The 15,746-nt window shown below is 38.1% G+C and overlaps 7 protein-coding genes across 7 annotated transcripts; 3 read left to right on the top strand and 4 right to left on the bottom strand.

Moving 5' to 3' along the window:
- Nucleotides 1-40: 40 nt before the first annotated feature.
- On the top strand, nucleotides 41-975 carry BATDEDRAFT_91150 (mitochondrial 54S ribosomal protein YmL17/YmL30; the record flags this gene model as incomplete). The annotated part of the gene is made up of 3 exons (XM_006681491.1): nucleotides 41-559; nucleotides 631-738; nucleotides 826-975. The coding sequence occupies 3 exons, from the start codon at nucleotides 41-43 to the stop codon at nucleotides 973-975; spliced, it is 777 nt and encodes a 258-aa protein (XP_006681554.1).
- A 99-nt stretch (nucleotides 976-1,074) lies between these two features.
- On the bottom strand, nucleotides 1,075-2,880 carry BATDEDRAFT_91149 (snoRNA-binding rRNA-processing protein UTP15; the record flags this gene model as incomplete). The annotated part of the gene is made up of 5 exons (XM_006681438.1): nucleotides 2,781-2,880; nucleotides 1,877-2,686; nucleotides 1,645-1,803; nucleotides 1,287-1,572; nucleotides 1,075-1,229 (listed from the first exon to the last, which is right to left on the bottom strand). The coding sequence occupies exons 1-5, from the start codon at nucleotides 2,868-2,870 to the stop codon at nucleotides 1,075-1,077; spliced, it is 1,500 nt and encodes a 499-aa protein (XP_006681501.1). The 5' UTR covers nucleotides 2,871-2,880.
- Nucleotides 2,881-3,332: 452 nt separating this feature from the next.
- On the top strand, nucleotides 3,333-5,999 carry BATDEDRAFT_91148 (uncharacterized protein). Its single transcript, XM_006681490.1, has 11 exons — nucleotides 3,333-3,513; nucleotides 3,786-3,895; nucleotides 3,967-4,119; nucleotides 4,188-4,343; nucleotides 4,425-4,781; nucleotides 4,877-4,955; nucleotides 5,094-5,167; nucleotides 5,250-5,417; nucleotides 5,494-5,528; nucleotides 5,603-5,786; nucleotides 5,863-5,999. Exons 1-11 carry the CDS (start codon nucleotides 3,356-3,358, stop codon nucleotides 5,880-5,882), a joined length of 1,494 nt encoding a protein of 497 aa, XP_006681553.1. The 5' UTR covers nucleotides 3,333-3,355; the 3' UTR covers nucleotides 5,883-5,999.
- A 272-nt stretch (nucleotides 6,000-6,271) lies between these two features.
- Nucleotides 6,272-6,951, bottom strand: BATDEDRAFT_27231 (uncharacterized protein; the record flags this gene model as incomplete). Its single annotated transcript, XM_006681350.1, has 2 exons — nucleotides 6,272-6,756; nucleotides 6,933-6,951. The coding sequence occupies 2 exons, from the start codon at nucleotides 6,949-6,951 to the stop codon at nucleotides 6,272-6,274; spliced, it is 504 nt and encodes a 167-aa protein (XP_006681413.1).
- A 369-nt stretch (nucleotides 6,952-7,320) lies between these two features.
- BATDEDRAFT_35877 (uncharacterized protein) lies at nucleotides 7,321-9,155 on the bottom strand. The gene is made up of 6 exons (XM_006681401.1): nucleotides 9,025-9,155; nucleotides 8,670-8,846; nucleotides 8,499-8,593; nucleotides 7,759-8,393; nucleotides 7,611-7,685; nucleotides 7,321-7,505 (listed from the first exon to the last, which is right to left on the bottom strand). The coding sequence occupies exons 1-6, from the start codon at nucleotides 9,129-9,131 to the stop codon at nucleotides 7,416-7,418; spliced, it is 1,179 nt and encodes a 392-aa protein (XP_006681464.1). The 5' UTR covers nucleotides 9,132-9,155; the 3' UTR covers nucleotides 7,321-7,415.
- A 263-nt stretch (nucleotides 9,156-9,418) lies between these two features.
- On the bottom strand, nucleotides 9,419-10,660 carry BATDEDRAFT_37353 (uncharacterized protein). Its single transcript, XM_006681413.1, has one exon. The coding sequence runs from the start codon at nucleotides 10,648-10,650 to the stop codon at nucleotides 9,550-9,552; it is 1,101 nt and encodes a 366-aa protein (XP_006681476.1). The 5' UTR covers nucleotides 10,651-10,660; the 3' UTR covers nucleotides 9,419-9,549.
- Nucleotides 10,661-13,778: 3,118 nt separating this feature from the next.
- Nucleotides 13,779-15,686, top strand: BATDEDRAFT_91145 (retromer subunit PEP8; the record flags this gene model as incomplete). The annotated part of the gene is made up of 8 exons (XM_006681489.1): nucleotides 13,779-13,827; nucleotides 14,256-14,399; nucleotides 14,491-14,563; nucleotides 14,643-14,799; nucleotides 14,885-15,049; nucleotides 15,123-15,298; nucleotides 15,371-15,516; nucleotides 15,585-15,686. Exons 1-8 carry the CDS (start codon nucleotides 13,822-13,824, stop codon nucleotides 15,684-15,686), a joined length of 969 nt encoding a protein of 322 aa, XP_006681552.1. The 5' UTR covers nucleotides 13,779-13,821.
- Nucleotides 15,687-15,746: the final 60 nt, after the last annotated feature.

Below are 15,746 nucleotides of genomic sequence, written 5' to 3'. Positions count from 1 at the left end.
CGACAAGATCTGAACTTTGTCAATCTTAGAGTGTTGGTAAATGTTTTCTACAGCCATTCGCCATAGCAACTCGAGAGTTTCTAGTTTATGTTTAAACAAACGATTTCTAGCAACAGCTTCTGCATCCCCATTACCACATACTGCAGTTGCAGTAGGTGTTCTTCTCAAACGTAACCCACTGACTCTTCCTGAACTGACCGAGTTCCAACGAGCGTACTATGCATATAGAGAATCTATTGAACGAAGTGAATCTGCACCATTTGACTACACATTTTATTTCAAAAAGGGATCCATGGCAGAACAAAGATGGCTAGCAGCTCAAGCCAAAGTGACCACGGGAAAAATAAAAGATGGTAAACCTCCCATTCTAGTCCAACCTCAAGACGATGAGTTGATCAAGCTTGTTACGGCAAAAAACATCTCATCTGCTGATGCCGATTTCAAGTCTTTGAATCGGATCATGCAACGATCTGTATATTTAGTTGTCAAACAAGCAAGTGATGATGCCTTGTGGAGACTTCCTTCTGGCGATGTGCTGGGTGATGAGCTATTGCACGAGGTAGTTTAAATGTTTGGAATAGTTGAAATAGTTGGATCGTATATTCTGTTCTCATTCATTTGAATTCACAGGCTGCGTCGGCGAGATTGGTTGATGTTTGTGGTGCTGCCATGGATACTTGGTTTGTTGGTAAAACTCCTGTTGGTCACGTCAAAGCCGATCATCTTTCTAGTAAAAAGGTAATGAATGGCTTGATCTTTTACAACCCTATATGATAGAGTGTATGTCATCTAATGGGTTTCAATCTTATGTTTTTATTTCACTAGATTTTTTATATGAAGGCACATATTATTTCTGGCAAAATTATTCCTTCATCTACAATTTCTGATTTTGCATGGATGACCAGTGATGAACTAGCCAACCATCTTGATCCCGCTTATTATGCACAAGTTTCTGATATGTTTTCAGATGTATAAATGCAGCCTTTAGCATATTCTGAATGTCGGTATTGAAACAATAAACTAAAGCAAACACTTTACATCATACTGTTCCTCACTAGCTTAAAGCAATGTTTATTACTCACGGACAGACATGCTCATGAGCGTATCCATCAATCCTATCACTTCGCCAAGCCTATAATCTAGCTGGATTTCCTCGTGCACTTTAAATTTCAACTTTTTTAACAGCTCTCCAATGATTTGAGAGTGACCCAGCACCAGAGAGTAAATATCTATACCAATACATGTTATTAATGGTAAACAGCAAAAAGAATAGATTGCAAACTTACCAAGAATGGTGTTGCTCACATCCGTAAGCAAGACTGTGTATCTTGGATTTGATATGTATCGCATCAGAAACGACAAGATGCGTTGCAAAGTATGTTCATCTCGTCCAGCAAGGGCAGCACGAAGGCCATCACGATGAATCAGTTCTTCGAGCATACTAATAATCAAAAGCGGTTTAGGTGGTCCTTCAAGAACTGCGTCCAATGCGTTGGCATACTGGAATCCCTTGAGCAGCTTATCGTAGGACTGGAGCCTAGCTTTAGTTTTTGATTCAATGCGCGTATCATTCTATAATGCAATAGTGTAGATAAATATGAATAGCCAATACAGATACTACAAACAGCAAGCGTTCAACTCTACCTCGTCTGGAGTGTAATTGGATCCACGTATATAATATTGATAGGTGCCATTATGAGTTTGAACATCCTGCTTTTTGGCAATATCCTCTGATCTTACTGCACGTTGTCGAATAGACAAGAGTCCAGAAGACATGCCCACCACCAATTGTGAATTTGTAGGCTATTTACAAAAAAAAAGTGTACAAGAGTCAGATGCATTCACTCTACATGGACAGATTTAAAGAAACACATACAGAAATGCCGAGACTCAGAATGGGAGCAGAGTACTTGAGACTGTGGACGATTTTATAGTCCTCTAACGACACGATTTTGACATGGTGGTCGAGTGCACCACTAATCAAGAAGGAGTTTGTAGAATCCAAACATAGAGAAGTGATTGCTTTTTGATGGTTTGAAAACGAATGCAGCAGTTTACCACCCGATAGAATATCCCAAATTTTGATACGGTTTCCACCTGCAGAGGCCACAAGACCACCGCCAGGAAGTCTAAGAATTGCTTCGATTGGAGATCCGTGATTCATGGTCATTGTTGATGCATCAGGTGAACGGGTATCCCATAACTTGACAGTATGATCGTACGAGCCTGTCATGAATAAAGTATCGTTATCGGGCATTGCGATGGCAGATCGTACATAGTCGGTGTGCTCAGAAAACACACTGGTCTGCATTTGTGTAGGCACATCCCATACCACACAAGTTTTGTCATCTGAACAAGTCAACACTTTTGAGGTATCATTTGGACAAAACTCTGCTGCATGTACTGCAGCTTTATGGCCAGCCAAAGTACGCAATATTGCTCTAGAATTGAGCTCGAATATTTGAACGAGTCCCGATGCATCACCAGCAATAAGCAGCTTATTATCGTGACGAATTGATGCACAATGAACAACATCCTTGAATCTTGAAATAGTTTTTTTGACAGATTGTGTGGTTGCCGAGTAAATTTGAACTCTAGTGGATGAAGATATGCAAAAATCGTGTGGAGAGTGAGGAGAGAATTGAACCGAGTTGATGGATGAAAACTCTTTAATGATGACTGGTGACTAATCCATTCATGATGTGTTAGTATTTGAATGAATATAAAACTCGAATTCAACCTCACATTAACATGATTCAATAAACTTGAAAACAACCTACTTTTAGTTTTGACCAGTAAGCAGTATCATCAGTAACTCTTCCAGCAACCTTTGGAAATTGATGAATGGGTAGTTTTGTATAATCGGACATTATACAAGTGTCGAATGTTGCGTTGAAAATATTCAAGTTGACCAGAAATTATTATCAAAGAAAAAAAGAAAATTCGATAAAAATGGATTTAGCCACGTGCTGAGTTGAGTAATGAAAACAAGAAATTGTTGAAAATGAAATTCAACTCATTTTTAGTGAATTTGAATAATAAAGTGTCGATTGTGTCATAAAGACAGTTTGATTTGTTGGAACAATTTGTTGATTCTGTCAAAATTTCATCAAAATATAAAGTTGAATTATTAAATCAATAAAATAATGTATTTTCATTATCACTTGGTTTAATCAATTTAATCTCACAAGAATTAATTTAATCTTACAAAAATAAACTTAATCTTACAAGAATCAACTCGAATAGAATATTGTGATTTTAGATTCAGTTTATAAAAAGCAATTCAATGATTTTAATAATTTCCCATTTTATCGCATTGTCGCTGTAAAAGACTCGCGACTTGCCTCGAATTATAATGGATTCAAAAACTCATTCCAAACCTGCTGGCATGAGTCCTGAAACTAGTGCTGATATTTCTAAAAACAGTCACAGTACTGGTGGTCTGGTCTTTTGTGGTGCAACTATCTGGGACTGGGTTGGAAGAAAATCTTCAACCAACTCCAAAACCATGGAGTATGTTGCTGTTGCTTTGTAAAAATTGAGAGTCTATTGCATACATCAACATGCATGTTAGATACTGTCATCGCATTATAATTGAACAAGTCATTTACTTGAATCTACGCATGGTATTGGTCAGAGCGCTTTAAACAACACGCAGTCCATTTCTATCAATATGATCTGATTCATGTTTTTACATGACAGACTGTATGGATGGACACCATGTGTGTAGTCAGACTATTATAGACTACAACTACATGCTCATTTGTTTTAAAATGTAATTCTAGTTTTGGCTCGCATGAATTCCCCGCACCGCATATCTATGGAGCTGCTGCTTATATCAATGTTGTAGATGTGTTCTCTCACTGCACGAGTGCACATGCAGTCATCATTGATGGTGTGTATAAGACAGTCGATAGTTTGGAATCCATAGTTTATGTGTATTGATTCTAACTAGAATGAGTTTAGATCAAGGTGCTGCATACACATTTGGACGAAACCAGAATGGTCAGCTAGGTGATGGTACAACCACTTCTCGTTCCGATCCATTCAGAATCAATATCAAAGGTGAAACCTTTGTAAAGGCTGCTGTTGGAAAGGCACATACTCTCCTGGTTACTGGTAAATCATTTAAATCTAAAGTCAATGTGCTTGTTTCCACACTGTTCTAATCTAATTCGTGTGTTTAGCTTCTGGTAGAGTTTACGCTGCTGGTGAAAACAAAGTACAGCAATGTGGTGTCAAGGCTGGTGTCGATATTAAAACATTTGTGCAAGTCACGGCCATCAAAGGACAACATGCTGTTGACGTTGCTTGTGGTTTAGACTTTTCACTCGCCATTACTGGTAAAATCAAACTTGAATTTCATCATAAATGATTAGACTGGATATTTAGATTGACTGTTTGGCTTGTCATTTAAAATTTAGAGGACGGAACATTGTTTGCATGGGGAAGTCCGCAATATGGTCAGCTTGGTGATGGTAAAGATCATAGCTACATATCTGGTACTAGTCGTATGATATACGACCCACAAATGCCAAAACCCATCACCAAACTCGAAGATAAAAAAATTGTTGCAATCGCATGTGGTACCAACCATTCTCTTGCGCTAGATGATCAAGGGGCCGTGTATTCTTGGGGTTGCGGTGGATATGGTCGACTGGGTCTTCCCGATTCTCCTCCAAAAGACATTTTTGTTCCAACAGAAGTTCCTGGCTTCAAAGATCGTAACAACATGGTCAAAAAAATCGCATGTGGTACAACAAGTTGCATGGCCATTGATGGTAAGCTTTAAAGTCGGATCATCAGCACTAACCTTTTGAATATCCATCATTCAAGCGTGGCAAAAAACATTGATAATCGTTGAATTCTATTCTAGGTCGTAATGCACTCTATCTTTGGGGCAAGTGGAAACAGTCCGGAGATGGCGGTCAGGGAACACCGTGGCTTTATCCAAAGTAAATGTCCATCTTTTTGCGTAAACTGGAATTACAGCTTGACATATTCCACCTGCAGTCATCTGATTACTCAGAATATGGCATTATATTAATCGCTTGTGTTCGTGTCAACCATTTACTTGTGTTAATGATTTCAAGGCATTACCCTGGACTGTCTGGATGGGAGGTTTGGGAAATTAGCGCCGGTGGTTCTACTCTATTTGCACTTGCTGGTAAGTATTCCATGTTGTTCAAATGATATCGGTTGGCTTGAACCTGCGCTAGACTTTTAATGCCATTACTATTTTCATCTAGGTGAATCAACCGTCAGTTGGGGACAAAACGCCTATCATGGTGAGCTTGGACACGGACCTAATGCTCCGCGATCATGTGTAAATGCTGATATTGTCAAGGGGATGGAGGGAATCTCATGTAAAAAGGTTTCGTGCGGTCTGGGTTTTACTCTGATGGTTGCTGATAAAAGTGAGTGTCTACATTACTGTTTTATTCGTATCATCGAAATGTGAATTGACACGTCTTGATATTTCCAATCCATTAGGTTCCAAACCGTTTGCAGATCTTCCTGCTATTGGGGTAATCAGCTTTGCTTTTTGAAACTCTTGGGCATGAAATTAACTGTTATTTTGAATGCGTATCGATTCATCTAGGAACTGATTACAACTTCTCCTTTTGCTGAAGTTTCGACTCCTGCAGCTACAAAGAAAGTCGCTGCTGGAACCAAAGCCAAAGCTCCTGCAGCAAAGGGTAAAAGGAAAACTTCAGATGAACCTGGAAAAGATGCTGCCGATGCGCTTGTTGCTGATGCTGAACTTACTACTAAGCCGAAAAAAGGCAAGTCTTTTCGATTTCATTTTTATCATCAATGTATTGAAACTGACTATCCTATATTTCTTGGTGTACCCCATAGGACGTAAAATTAATTCTTAGTCGCAATGTGGGTTGATGTAAAGACTGTTTAACTCGATTTTTCGTATTTGGATTTCTCGAGCATTATCTGCGTTTTTATCAACATTAAACATGATTATCAATTAGTATTTTTTGGATAAATGCAATCTTGTTTTTATATTCTTGACTGGTGCCTATTCATATAAAGTTTTATTCTCAATCAGGCTTGAGTGCTCTTCAAGTCGAATTACTGTATGTGCCAACGCAATGCAAAGTAGCATCTAATCATTTATTTGGTGGGATATATCGAGATCTGCACACTATTTATACACATGACTATCCAAAAACACCAACCAGGTAGAATGGATCTAAAAACATTTACGAATCCCGCTAGCAAATCTAGGGATTCAAAGATCACATTAAACCATAGTTTATTTTTGTACGTCAGTCGAAGAATCTTTTGGGGTTTGTGAAGCGTCCAATTCCACACCTCGCTCCAATGCTTGCTTATTGATCTTTGCACGAACTTTGTTGGCTGATCCTTTACCAAACGATACTCGTGGAGGCATACGAACCGCACCCGTTGTAGCCGACGTTTCATCGCCAGTACCATCGCCTATAATTGGCGGCATGGGAAACACAAAATCATCATCCATAGTTATAATAACTTTTTTGTATGATGGGGAAGTCATTTTGCCTCTTCCAGGTCGCTTTGGGCCTGCATTTTTTTTCACTGTGCTACCTGTATAATTCATTGTTCGAATATCTGTAATAGTAATATTGTATAGTTGGCTTAGATATGATTTCATGTCTAGTTTGTTGAGTTGCTGAGGACAACGAAAAACTGCTTGATGGGGTGGAAGATTCGATCGTACCATACGAACAACAATATTTGGAAAATAAAGTTTCGATCCAGCTAATAGACAATGTGGTAGAATCAGCAGTTTGACAAGGTTTGTTCCAGTATCATCAATCCGGTTGCAAGTTGATGTTCATTTCATAACCCATCATCATAAATGGTTTGAATTAAAAAATTATCAGTCATTTACACATCATGAATTCAACTTGCAAGTCATAGCAGAGGGTACATACGAAACAGTGGGATGGGCATTGCTGCTGTCTTGTATTGCAGTTTTTTGTCGAATTGTCAAACTTGCAATTTTTAATTTATTGAAATTAGTGTACACGTGACACTAGTCATGATCTTGCAACTTTCCACCTAGCTCACGCTTTTACAGTTTTATTCATGTAGAATGAAACCAAACAAGTCAAAGTACATGGTCAGTCTCATGTTTGATTGGTACCAATCTCCAATCTCCAACTTTCCTTTCATTCAATCCAATCCAAACATGAAGTAATTGGAGTGCAAACAGTAATCACATTTGTGAAATGTGCAATCTCTGGTTTCTTGAACTAGAACGCGAACGTTAGCATACTGTTTTGCAAAGACTGCATGATGTTATCTACTACATTTGAAATAAACCAATCGCAAACAGATTTTATTTGACTATATTAGAAAGTAGATTGAAGGTTGTTTGAATAAATTAGAAATGGCTACTATCAGGTTATTATGCGCTACGAAAAGTCTCGGTTTGAGAAAACAATGGGTGCCAACAGTGACCAGATATACAACAACACATTTATCCAGCTTGTCGCTACAGAAACCTATTTTGACAAAAAATCGAGTTGGTGATTTATAATTGATTGTGATTCAATGCATACAAGTATTGATGACAGTATAAAGTTTAACGAGAAATGATAAAAACATACCCACATGGGTCCAACTCCCTTGTCCACAGCGGATAAATCTACACCAGCCACTGTACTGATGGAAAAAACACTCCACTAAACCAATCTTGATTAGTATGCAACAAAGATTAAAATCATTCTACACGGTGCATTGGCATTGCATACTCACGTTGGTAAACACTGAAGCCATGTAAAACGCAGTGAGGATAAATATCAAATGAAAAACGGAGAAATTATACTCGATGGTTTCCCCTTGATCAGAAGAAACAGCAACGCTGCTTTTACCAGATATATCCATTGTGCTAGTCGAAAATGCCAAGTAAGCAATATTGATCACCAAAAAGGCAATACCTGCAACTTCCACAGCCGTATCACCGCTAGTTTTTGTTGCGTTTGCTGTAGAAGCCCACACCACTCCAATCTGACAATGATCTGGATTGGATACGGCAGATACAGCAACTAGAAACGTATTATATAATGCTAAAACAGATGAAGGCAATAGTCCGCCTTTTGCATGATTTTCCAGCACTTTGGGTACTACACTCACGCCCATTTGAGCTAGATTCATGATCAGATTGACAGAAATAAATACACGATTGAGTACACAATTTCCGTAGAATATGTAGAGAACAACTGTGATGGCGATGAATCCGGTTGTGCAGATAAATGTGGTTGATAAAAGAAGTATTTTTGCTAGTATGGATTGTGTTTGATCGTACATCTCTATACAATGTTCTGAAATGGTTCGTGCCATGTCCACTAAAATGATGGATTGAAGAATGACAAACATTGCGCTAAATATCACTGCATGTATTTTGAATAGATTCAAATGATTAGAGTTCAATTGGGTTAGAGTGTTGGTATAGTTGAGCAATTAAAATTGACATTGCAAAATATATTTGTACTTACAACAGGCTATCCAATATTGGTAAAACAAGTGATTTGCCATGTAGAATGGTCCAACCATGACACCAACAAATACAACAAACTTGACTGGCCATAATCTAATATATATTGTTTGACATGAGTTGCTACATAGAATCCAGTTACAAGTTGATGATCAAGTACAGCTGATATTACCCGTTCTGAACATGTATTCGTGGATCTGATGGATCTGACACACCAATCAGAAAAACCATAAGAAATGCATGGTATATGACTAAACCGAATGATATTCTATATACCGCCAATGTGTTCCAACAAGCCATGCCACATTCTGGTGTCTGTCTATACGGAAACCATTCCAGTCCATGTGTTCTGTTTCGTCATAATTTCAATCGGTCAAATAATTATATGAATTGGTTTCAATAAGCATATCGTAGTCGAGTTGCTGCATGGAGTTAAACCCAAAGACTATAGACTGAATCAACGGATTGTAGAGTTGGAACTCTTATGCGGAGATTCAAGATTCAGACAATAATGACCATAAACTTACTTGAATAGCAGTGCCAAAATACATGCTAAAATAAGACCAATACTATACTGGGCTCGAGCTGATAGGGGTAGTGGAGGTATACAGCAGCAATAAAGCAACCTACACATTTGTAAAATAGAGTAATACCTCTCAATTCAAGCTAGATTCAACCAAGTCGCGAAGCCATGTATAAATCTAAAGCCGATTCGCGGTTCTGACATAATCTCAGGTCAAATTGGTATTAGAACCCAAATGATGGGCTGCATTCATCACAAAACGACTTGTTGGAACTATAAAAAAGTACCATGATCAAGGACATGACACATTTTTGGAATTATGATATTGACGACCAAATTGAAAACAAAGCTGTAACAAGAATGATAATTCCACACCAACACTTCAAACACAACTTATTGCTGACAATTTCCTGTTTTATTTCATCTCTCCATTATCATACCTTTTGTCACTGGCTGTGGTAGCTAGACGGTAGAAAAACTAAATTTTGCTATAGAATGTTTGGTAAAAATCATGTCATGTAGACATCAATTAGGCAATCAGTTGCCGATGATGTCGTTGAGCCCAATCAGCATACATTTTATGACATATATGTCGATGCAGCGATCCATCAGCACATTCCAATCCTTGACAAACAATAATATTTTGAAACCAAGGATCGGCAGAGATTTTGTCGGCTGTATATCGTTTTTTTGGATCTGGTTCCAAAATACAATTGAGCAACTCTCTGCATCCATTTTCCAAAGAATCAATTGGCTTAAACCTTCCATTTCGTGTTTGCAAAAATACTGCGTAGTTGAAATCGTCTGGAACAGCCAGATGCCATGGAAGACCTGTGTGCCTCATAACGTAATAAATCACTCCTGTTGCCCATATATCCACCTCACGAGCATCATACTCTCCTCGTTCAAATTCTTCAGGAGCAATATATGGTTTTGATCCACAGAGACCTTTAGACAAATGTGGAAAACTCTCAAAAGCAGTTTTGAAAACATCCGACACGCCAAAATCCGAAATCTTTAGCTGCCCCTCTGCATTGAACAAAATATTCTCTGGCTTCAAATCTCGATGTGCAACACCCATAGAGTGAATATACTGTACACCTTGAATCAACTGTTTAAAACAGCATCCTACTTCCTGTAGAGTCATGCACACTTCTCTAAGTAAATCAAATAAAGTACCACCCGAACAGTATTCCATCACTTCACACCACTTTTGATGCTCGTCGACAACTAGATCAAGAGTTTCTACAACATTCGAGTGATGAAGACTAGATGAGATACAAAATTCGCTGGTCATACGTTTGATGTAAACTTTTTCACTTTCGTTTTTGGATCGTTTGCGAAATTCCTTGACAGCATAAACTCGTTTTTGGCGAGTGAATGGCGGTTGTGGAGTTGGAGTGGACTGAAAGTGTGTTGGTGTGGATTGGGTCGATCCCATGTTGGTGACAATAAGCATTCGGACTCTACATGTTGCACCACGACCAATAACACGCATCTCACCACAACCAAATTTCTCTGTCAAAGTACAGCTTGGACGAGAAATGCCTTGAAGTCGCTGAGAAGTTGTCGTAACTGTTTGCAATACAGATTGATTATTGTGATGCGGGTGATGAAGTGCAAGTGCCATGGGATACCATATATCCTTGAGTGCAACTTTATGTTTACGCTTCCATAAAACCTGCGATGTTTTTTCAAGCGATGCATCTGGGGAACCCGGTGACGATAAACTCTGAGGAATTGACACTGAGCCTTCTCCAACTACAGTCGTAATCGATACTTGGTTATTTTCTCGGCATACTTTGCTTTCGACGCTCTTGCATTCGCATAATGACTGCGTATCTTGAAAGCAATCACCTACTAGTTTTGGCTGCAGTGTCTGAGATAAAGGTGGTTGAATAACAGTGTCTGGTAAAGTGGCAGCTATTGGTATTTTACATGAATTGATTGATGATGGCACATTTTTTGAGTTGCCAGACTTATTTGCACAATGACTAGTACTATCTACTCGTGGCACTAAAATGATTTCAGGGTTTTTGATGGCGTGCAAATGTTTATCTCGACGGTTCGTATTACTTTTCGAAATTTGCAATTCCTTGAGCAGTTTTTGAATCATACGAGTTCTTGATTCAGAAGCTGTCAATTTTTTACTAGGTTTAGCCAATGGCACTTGTGTGGGCACATTAAATGAAGATACTGTTCTACCATGTGGCTCATTTTGATTAGCATGTTTTTGAGTACGTGGGCTTGATGGATGACCATGAGTATCTAATGACTCCATGCTGGATTCACCATCAGATCCATCGTCTTGTTCAGAAACACTGCCAGATGATGATGACTGGGCTGACGAATTTGACCCTGGCGAGCGTGCTTTGTAAAACATCATTCGATTTTGTGAGGGTTGTCTATCAATGAGAGAATGAAAAAGATTGAATCCGCCAAATTTACGCAGTTGGGCAGAATGTGTTGGGTTGGCGACTTTAGATGATGGTGGTTCTATATATGGATATTCTTTTTCAGCGTGCTGGGATGAAACTGGAGTTTTGGACGGAATGTCTTTGATAATCTCCAGCGCATCTTTTGTTGAAAGTGCTATAGATGTTGATTCATGAAATGTTACAACAGATGCGTCAGCACAATTGCTGGTATTGTTGGAATGTAATATATTACTTGGCATACCATGATCGCTGCTACCGCTTTTAGATTTTGACTCGAACACTATAACTGGTGGTGAATTTGTAGAAATAGACTTTACCGATCGTCGATGACTGACCAAGGGGAATTTCCTAGCTTGCTCTGCTAGTTTAGAAAAAGGCAAGGCGGGTTTAAATGTTATATTGTGATTTGAACACGAAGATGCTGCAGGAGTTTCGCCGCATCGATGAGAATTGGGTTGATTATGCCAGTGATCTTTTGCGTTGCGCCTGTCATGGCCATCTGTCAAGTCATCTTCACTGACGTCATCGTCGCTCGTTGCCATATGGAAAATATCGGACAGGAATGGTTTTTTAGATATTGTACGATTAAATTGACGGACTTGAGTGTCAGAATTTAAGCATTTTTGAGACTCGAGTCCCTTTGCCCAAAGTGCTATTCATAATATCATTTGAATATAAAATTGAGTTTCAATACAATGCGTATACGATGGCTTACTCGCATCACTACAATGATTCTAGATTGCAATGATGAATAATTCCAACTTTGTACAGCAGTAAACTACCTGGCTGAAAAGCATCCATTTGTAAATGTCTTGACCAATTTGTTTAAACAATCTGAGTAGAAAAAGAAATAATTTCAAGCAGTTGTAATGAATAATAGTTGATCAAAACTTGATTCAATTTTAATCGATGCGACTTACAATCAATCAATAGAAACTCCAGCTCAAGCTGCTCCAGAGTTGGCAGGGTATTAGCGCTAAGGGGTATAAATAGAGTTCAAATACAGAAAAGCACCAAACTATTTCACAAAAAATTAGTCATAAAAATAGATACGCCTGTTATTTAAGTTGACATGATGGATATGCAGTACAAATCAAACATATAATTAAATTTGCATACGCTAAACTGCGTAGAACAAGATATTCAAAAAACCAGTAGTTATAGTATAAAGTGTACTATCAGAGTATGTATTGTAGTAGAGTTTTCACTCATGCTTAGATATGCAAGATGGTCGGGATATTGGATTATAACAAGTTATATGGCCAAGTTGGCGCGTATGAGCAATCAACATGAATTCAAGTGCCAACTGTCAGACTACAATGATGCTGATAGGAATGTACTATTCAATAATACTAATATATACCCAGCTGAATATATACTGGTCAAGACAAAACCACTGATAGGAATAGCACTTGATTGAGGTTGAGAAGGATTTACAACTTCAGCTACTAAGCATTTTGAAATTGCAAAAATAGCAATTGCAAAAAAATGCAGTCGATATATCAGAGGTAATAGCTCGATATATGTAGTGATTGGATACCTTTTAGTTTCAAAACAACAGAGGAATATGAGTCAGACCAATGGTTTGTCTAGGGTTGAGTCAAGGAACTCGAATGGGCTCGAAATAAATATTTACAGCTGAAGGGGAAAAAGGACGAGAAAGCAGAATGGAATATTGATATTTCAGCCATTCGATTTCGCATGTTTTGAAGCCATTCCGACAGGACTGAGCAGACTATTGTTGCAGCATTTCAACAGTGTGAATCATCCGTTTGTAAAACTGCACGATTGATTCAGACTAACAAACAGACTTTATATAGATGGAATGTTGAAACTCTCGTATCAGCAAGAGCGACACCAACTCAGCAAACAGTCACCAAACGACGTTCTATATTCAATGACAGAAGCTGCAGATCGTGTCAAACAATCAGATTGTTAGTTGATATATAAGATACGATCGACGAATTGTTTTTCCATTCAAATAAGGACTTGTTTCCCACAAACATTAGTGTGATGAACATGAAAACAAGCGTTGATTTTCAAAACGACTTGAATTAACGAGAAAGCGTAACTGAGATTTAAAAGAGTTTAACAAAACAGTTGATATTCAGTTTTAAACTTGTTGATCGTGCAATGCATGACTTTCAAGAACAAACTATTCCAATTCACAACTTGTATCATGACGAATATTTAAAAGAATCGAGAATGTCGAATCAAGCCAGTTTCTATCATTGCAAGAATTCCATTCAAGTCAACACGGCTTTAAATACTTGTTTTGATTATTGAATTCTTTTCTTGAAACTCAGCAACGGATATTTAATTGAATTGGTCGCATTGAACTCCATATTTACAACCGGTCATTGATGGAGGTCAGCCGTCCATTGCTTTATACAATACTTTTATATCTTATGATTACAATCAAGTGGTTCGGCTCTCTTGTTCAATCTACGCTGTCAAAATTCTACAACTTTGTTGTAACTATTTCTGGCTAAACCATACACTATTCTATTGCTCTACATGGCTAATATTCTGGAATTCGAGTCGGGAAATCCTACTACAAATATAATGTCTGCATCTCCAACTGGTTGAGATTCAATGCTGAATTATTCCAGTGTACATTTAAATCGTCGAAAATCCACTCATCCCTGGCTTTAGTCCTATCACTATGACACTATTCACTGCATTAGAGTGGATAGTACATTCATCCGCTATTCATATTGTTATATCTACCAGTCTTGTCGTGTTGACTACTGCAACTCATCGATTACGCCAATTTATTGCAATATCTCATATATAGGCATTGTTTGGTCTGGGCGCAGCTGCAGACATTGAAGTTGTTTTTACTGACGAGGATCAAAGAAAGATTATTGATGTCAAGGCTGACAAGGATCGTCGTGCTAAATTCCCCTTGTACTTTGACGGCGAATCCGTCGCTGGAAAGGTACTCATATGTTGTACTGTAACATATAGGACAAAGTATTGAATTCGTTGGATCAACTGATATGTTTGTTTGGGTCGTCTATTTTAACCAGGTTCAAGTACGGACTCGGGATGGGAAGCGATTAGAACATCAAGGCATTCGAATCGAATTTGTCGGGCAAATACGTGAGTGCTGTCTACATCAAACCATACAGTTGGATTCAACTATGCATAAAACCGAACAACTAAATCTTGATATTTTTAGAATTGTTTTACGATCGTGGTAATCATTACGAGTTTTTATCGCTTTCCCAAGAATTGTCAGGTCCTGGCGAGTTTCGTCAAAGTACCACATTTGATTTTGAATTCAAAAACATTGAAAAAGCTTACGAGAGTTATCACGGATTAAATGTCAAACTTCGGTAATGAGTATTGTCACACTATAATTTGAGTCCTGTTTCATGTATTCATACAAAACATGGCATATTTTATTTCCATAATGAAAAGATACTTTGTGAGAGTAACGATATCTAGGAGATTATCGGATGCTGTCAAGGAGCGCGAGATTTGGGCATACTCTTACCGCATGCCACCCGAGATCAACAACTCGATTAAAATGGAAGTGGGTATTGAAGATTGTCTCCATATTGAATTTGAATACAACAAATCAAAGTAAGTACTGTGATGGTATTGCTTTTATTTTATACACATTGCCATGTCACTGAATACTTGTATAACTATTTAGGTACCATTTGCGCGATGTCATTGTTGGCAAGATTTACTTTTTACTTGTGAGAATCAAGATCAAGAATATGGAACTATCAATCATTAGACGCGAATCTACAGGTATTGCGCCAAATCAGTATAACGAGAGCGAGACCATCACCAAATTTGAGATTATGGATGGTGCACCAGTACGGGGTAAGCCATTTTATTCACAACTATGGAATTGATAGGTTTGGTTTTTGTTCTGATTTGAACTCTGCAATATAGGCGAGACAATACCCATCAGACTTTTTTTGAGCGGATTTGAATTGACACCAACGTATAGAGACATCAACAAAAAGTTTTCGGTACGGTACTATCTCAATCTAGTTTTGATTGATGAAGAAAACCGTCGATATTTCAAACAACAAGAGGTACGTGTATATGCATCATTATACTTGGATTTTTTTTGAGTTTTAATCCTATGTTGAATGGTTTGTAGATTACTATATATCGTATCAAGGATGATTCAGAAGAACACAAGGAAATTGCTGGTGGTGCATCTGTTGCTGCTTTAAGTACCTACAAGGGATCGCAAGGATGAATATAGTTTAGCTCGATACTAAAACCAAGATGCTTGTTTCAAAAGTGGTTTTGACTAGAA

This window comes from Batrachochytrium dendrobatidis, assembly GCF_000203795.2.
Source record: "Batrachochytrium dendrobatidis JAM81 unplaced genomic scaffold BATDEscaffold_12, whole genome shotgun sequence".
NCBI classification, from domain to species: domain Eukaryota; kingdom Fungi; phylum Chytridiomycota; class Chytridiomycetes; order Rhizophydiales; genus Batrachochytrium; species Batrachochytrium dendrobatidis.
This window is presented reverse-complemented; position numbering and strand designations above follow the sequence as displayed.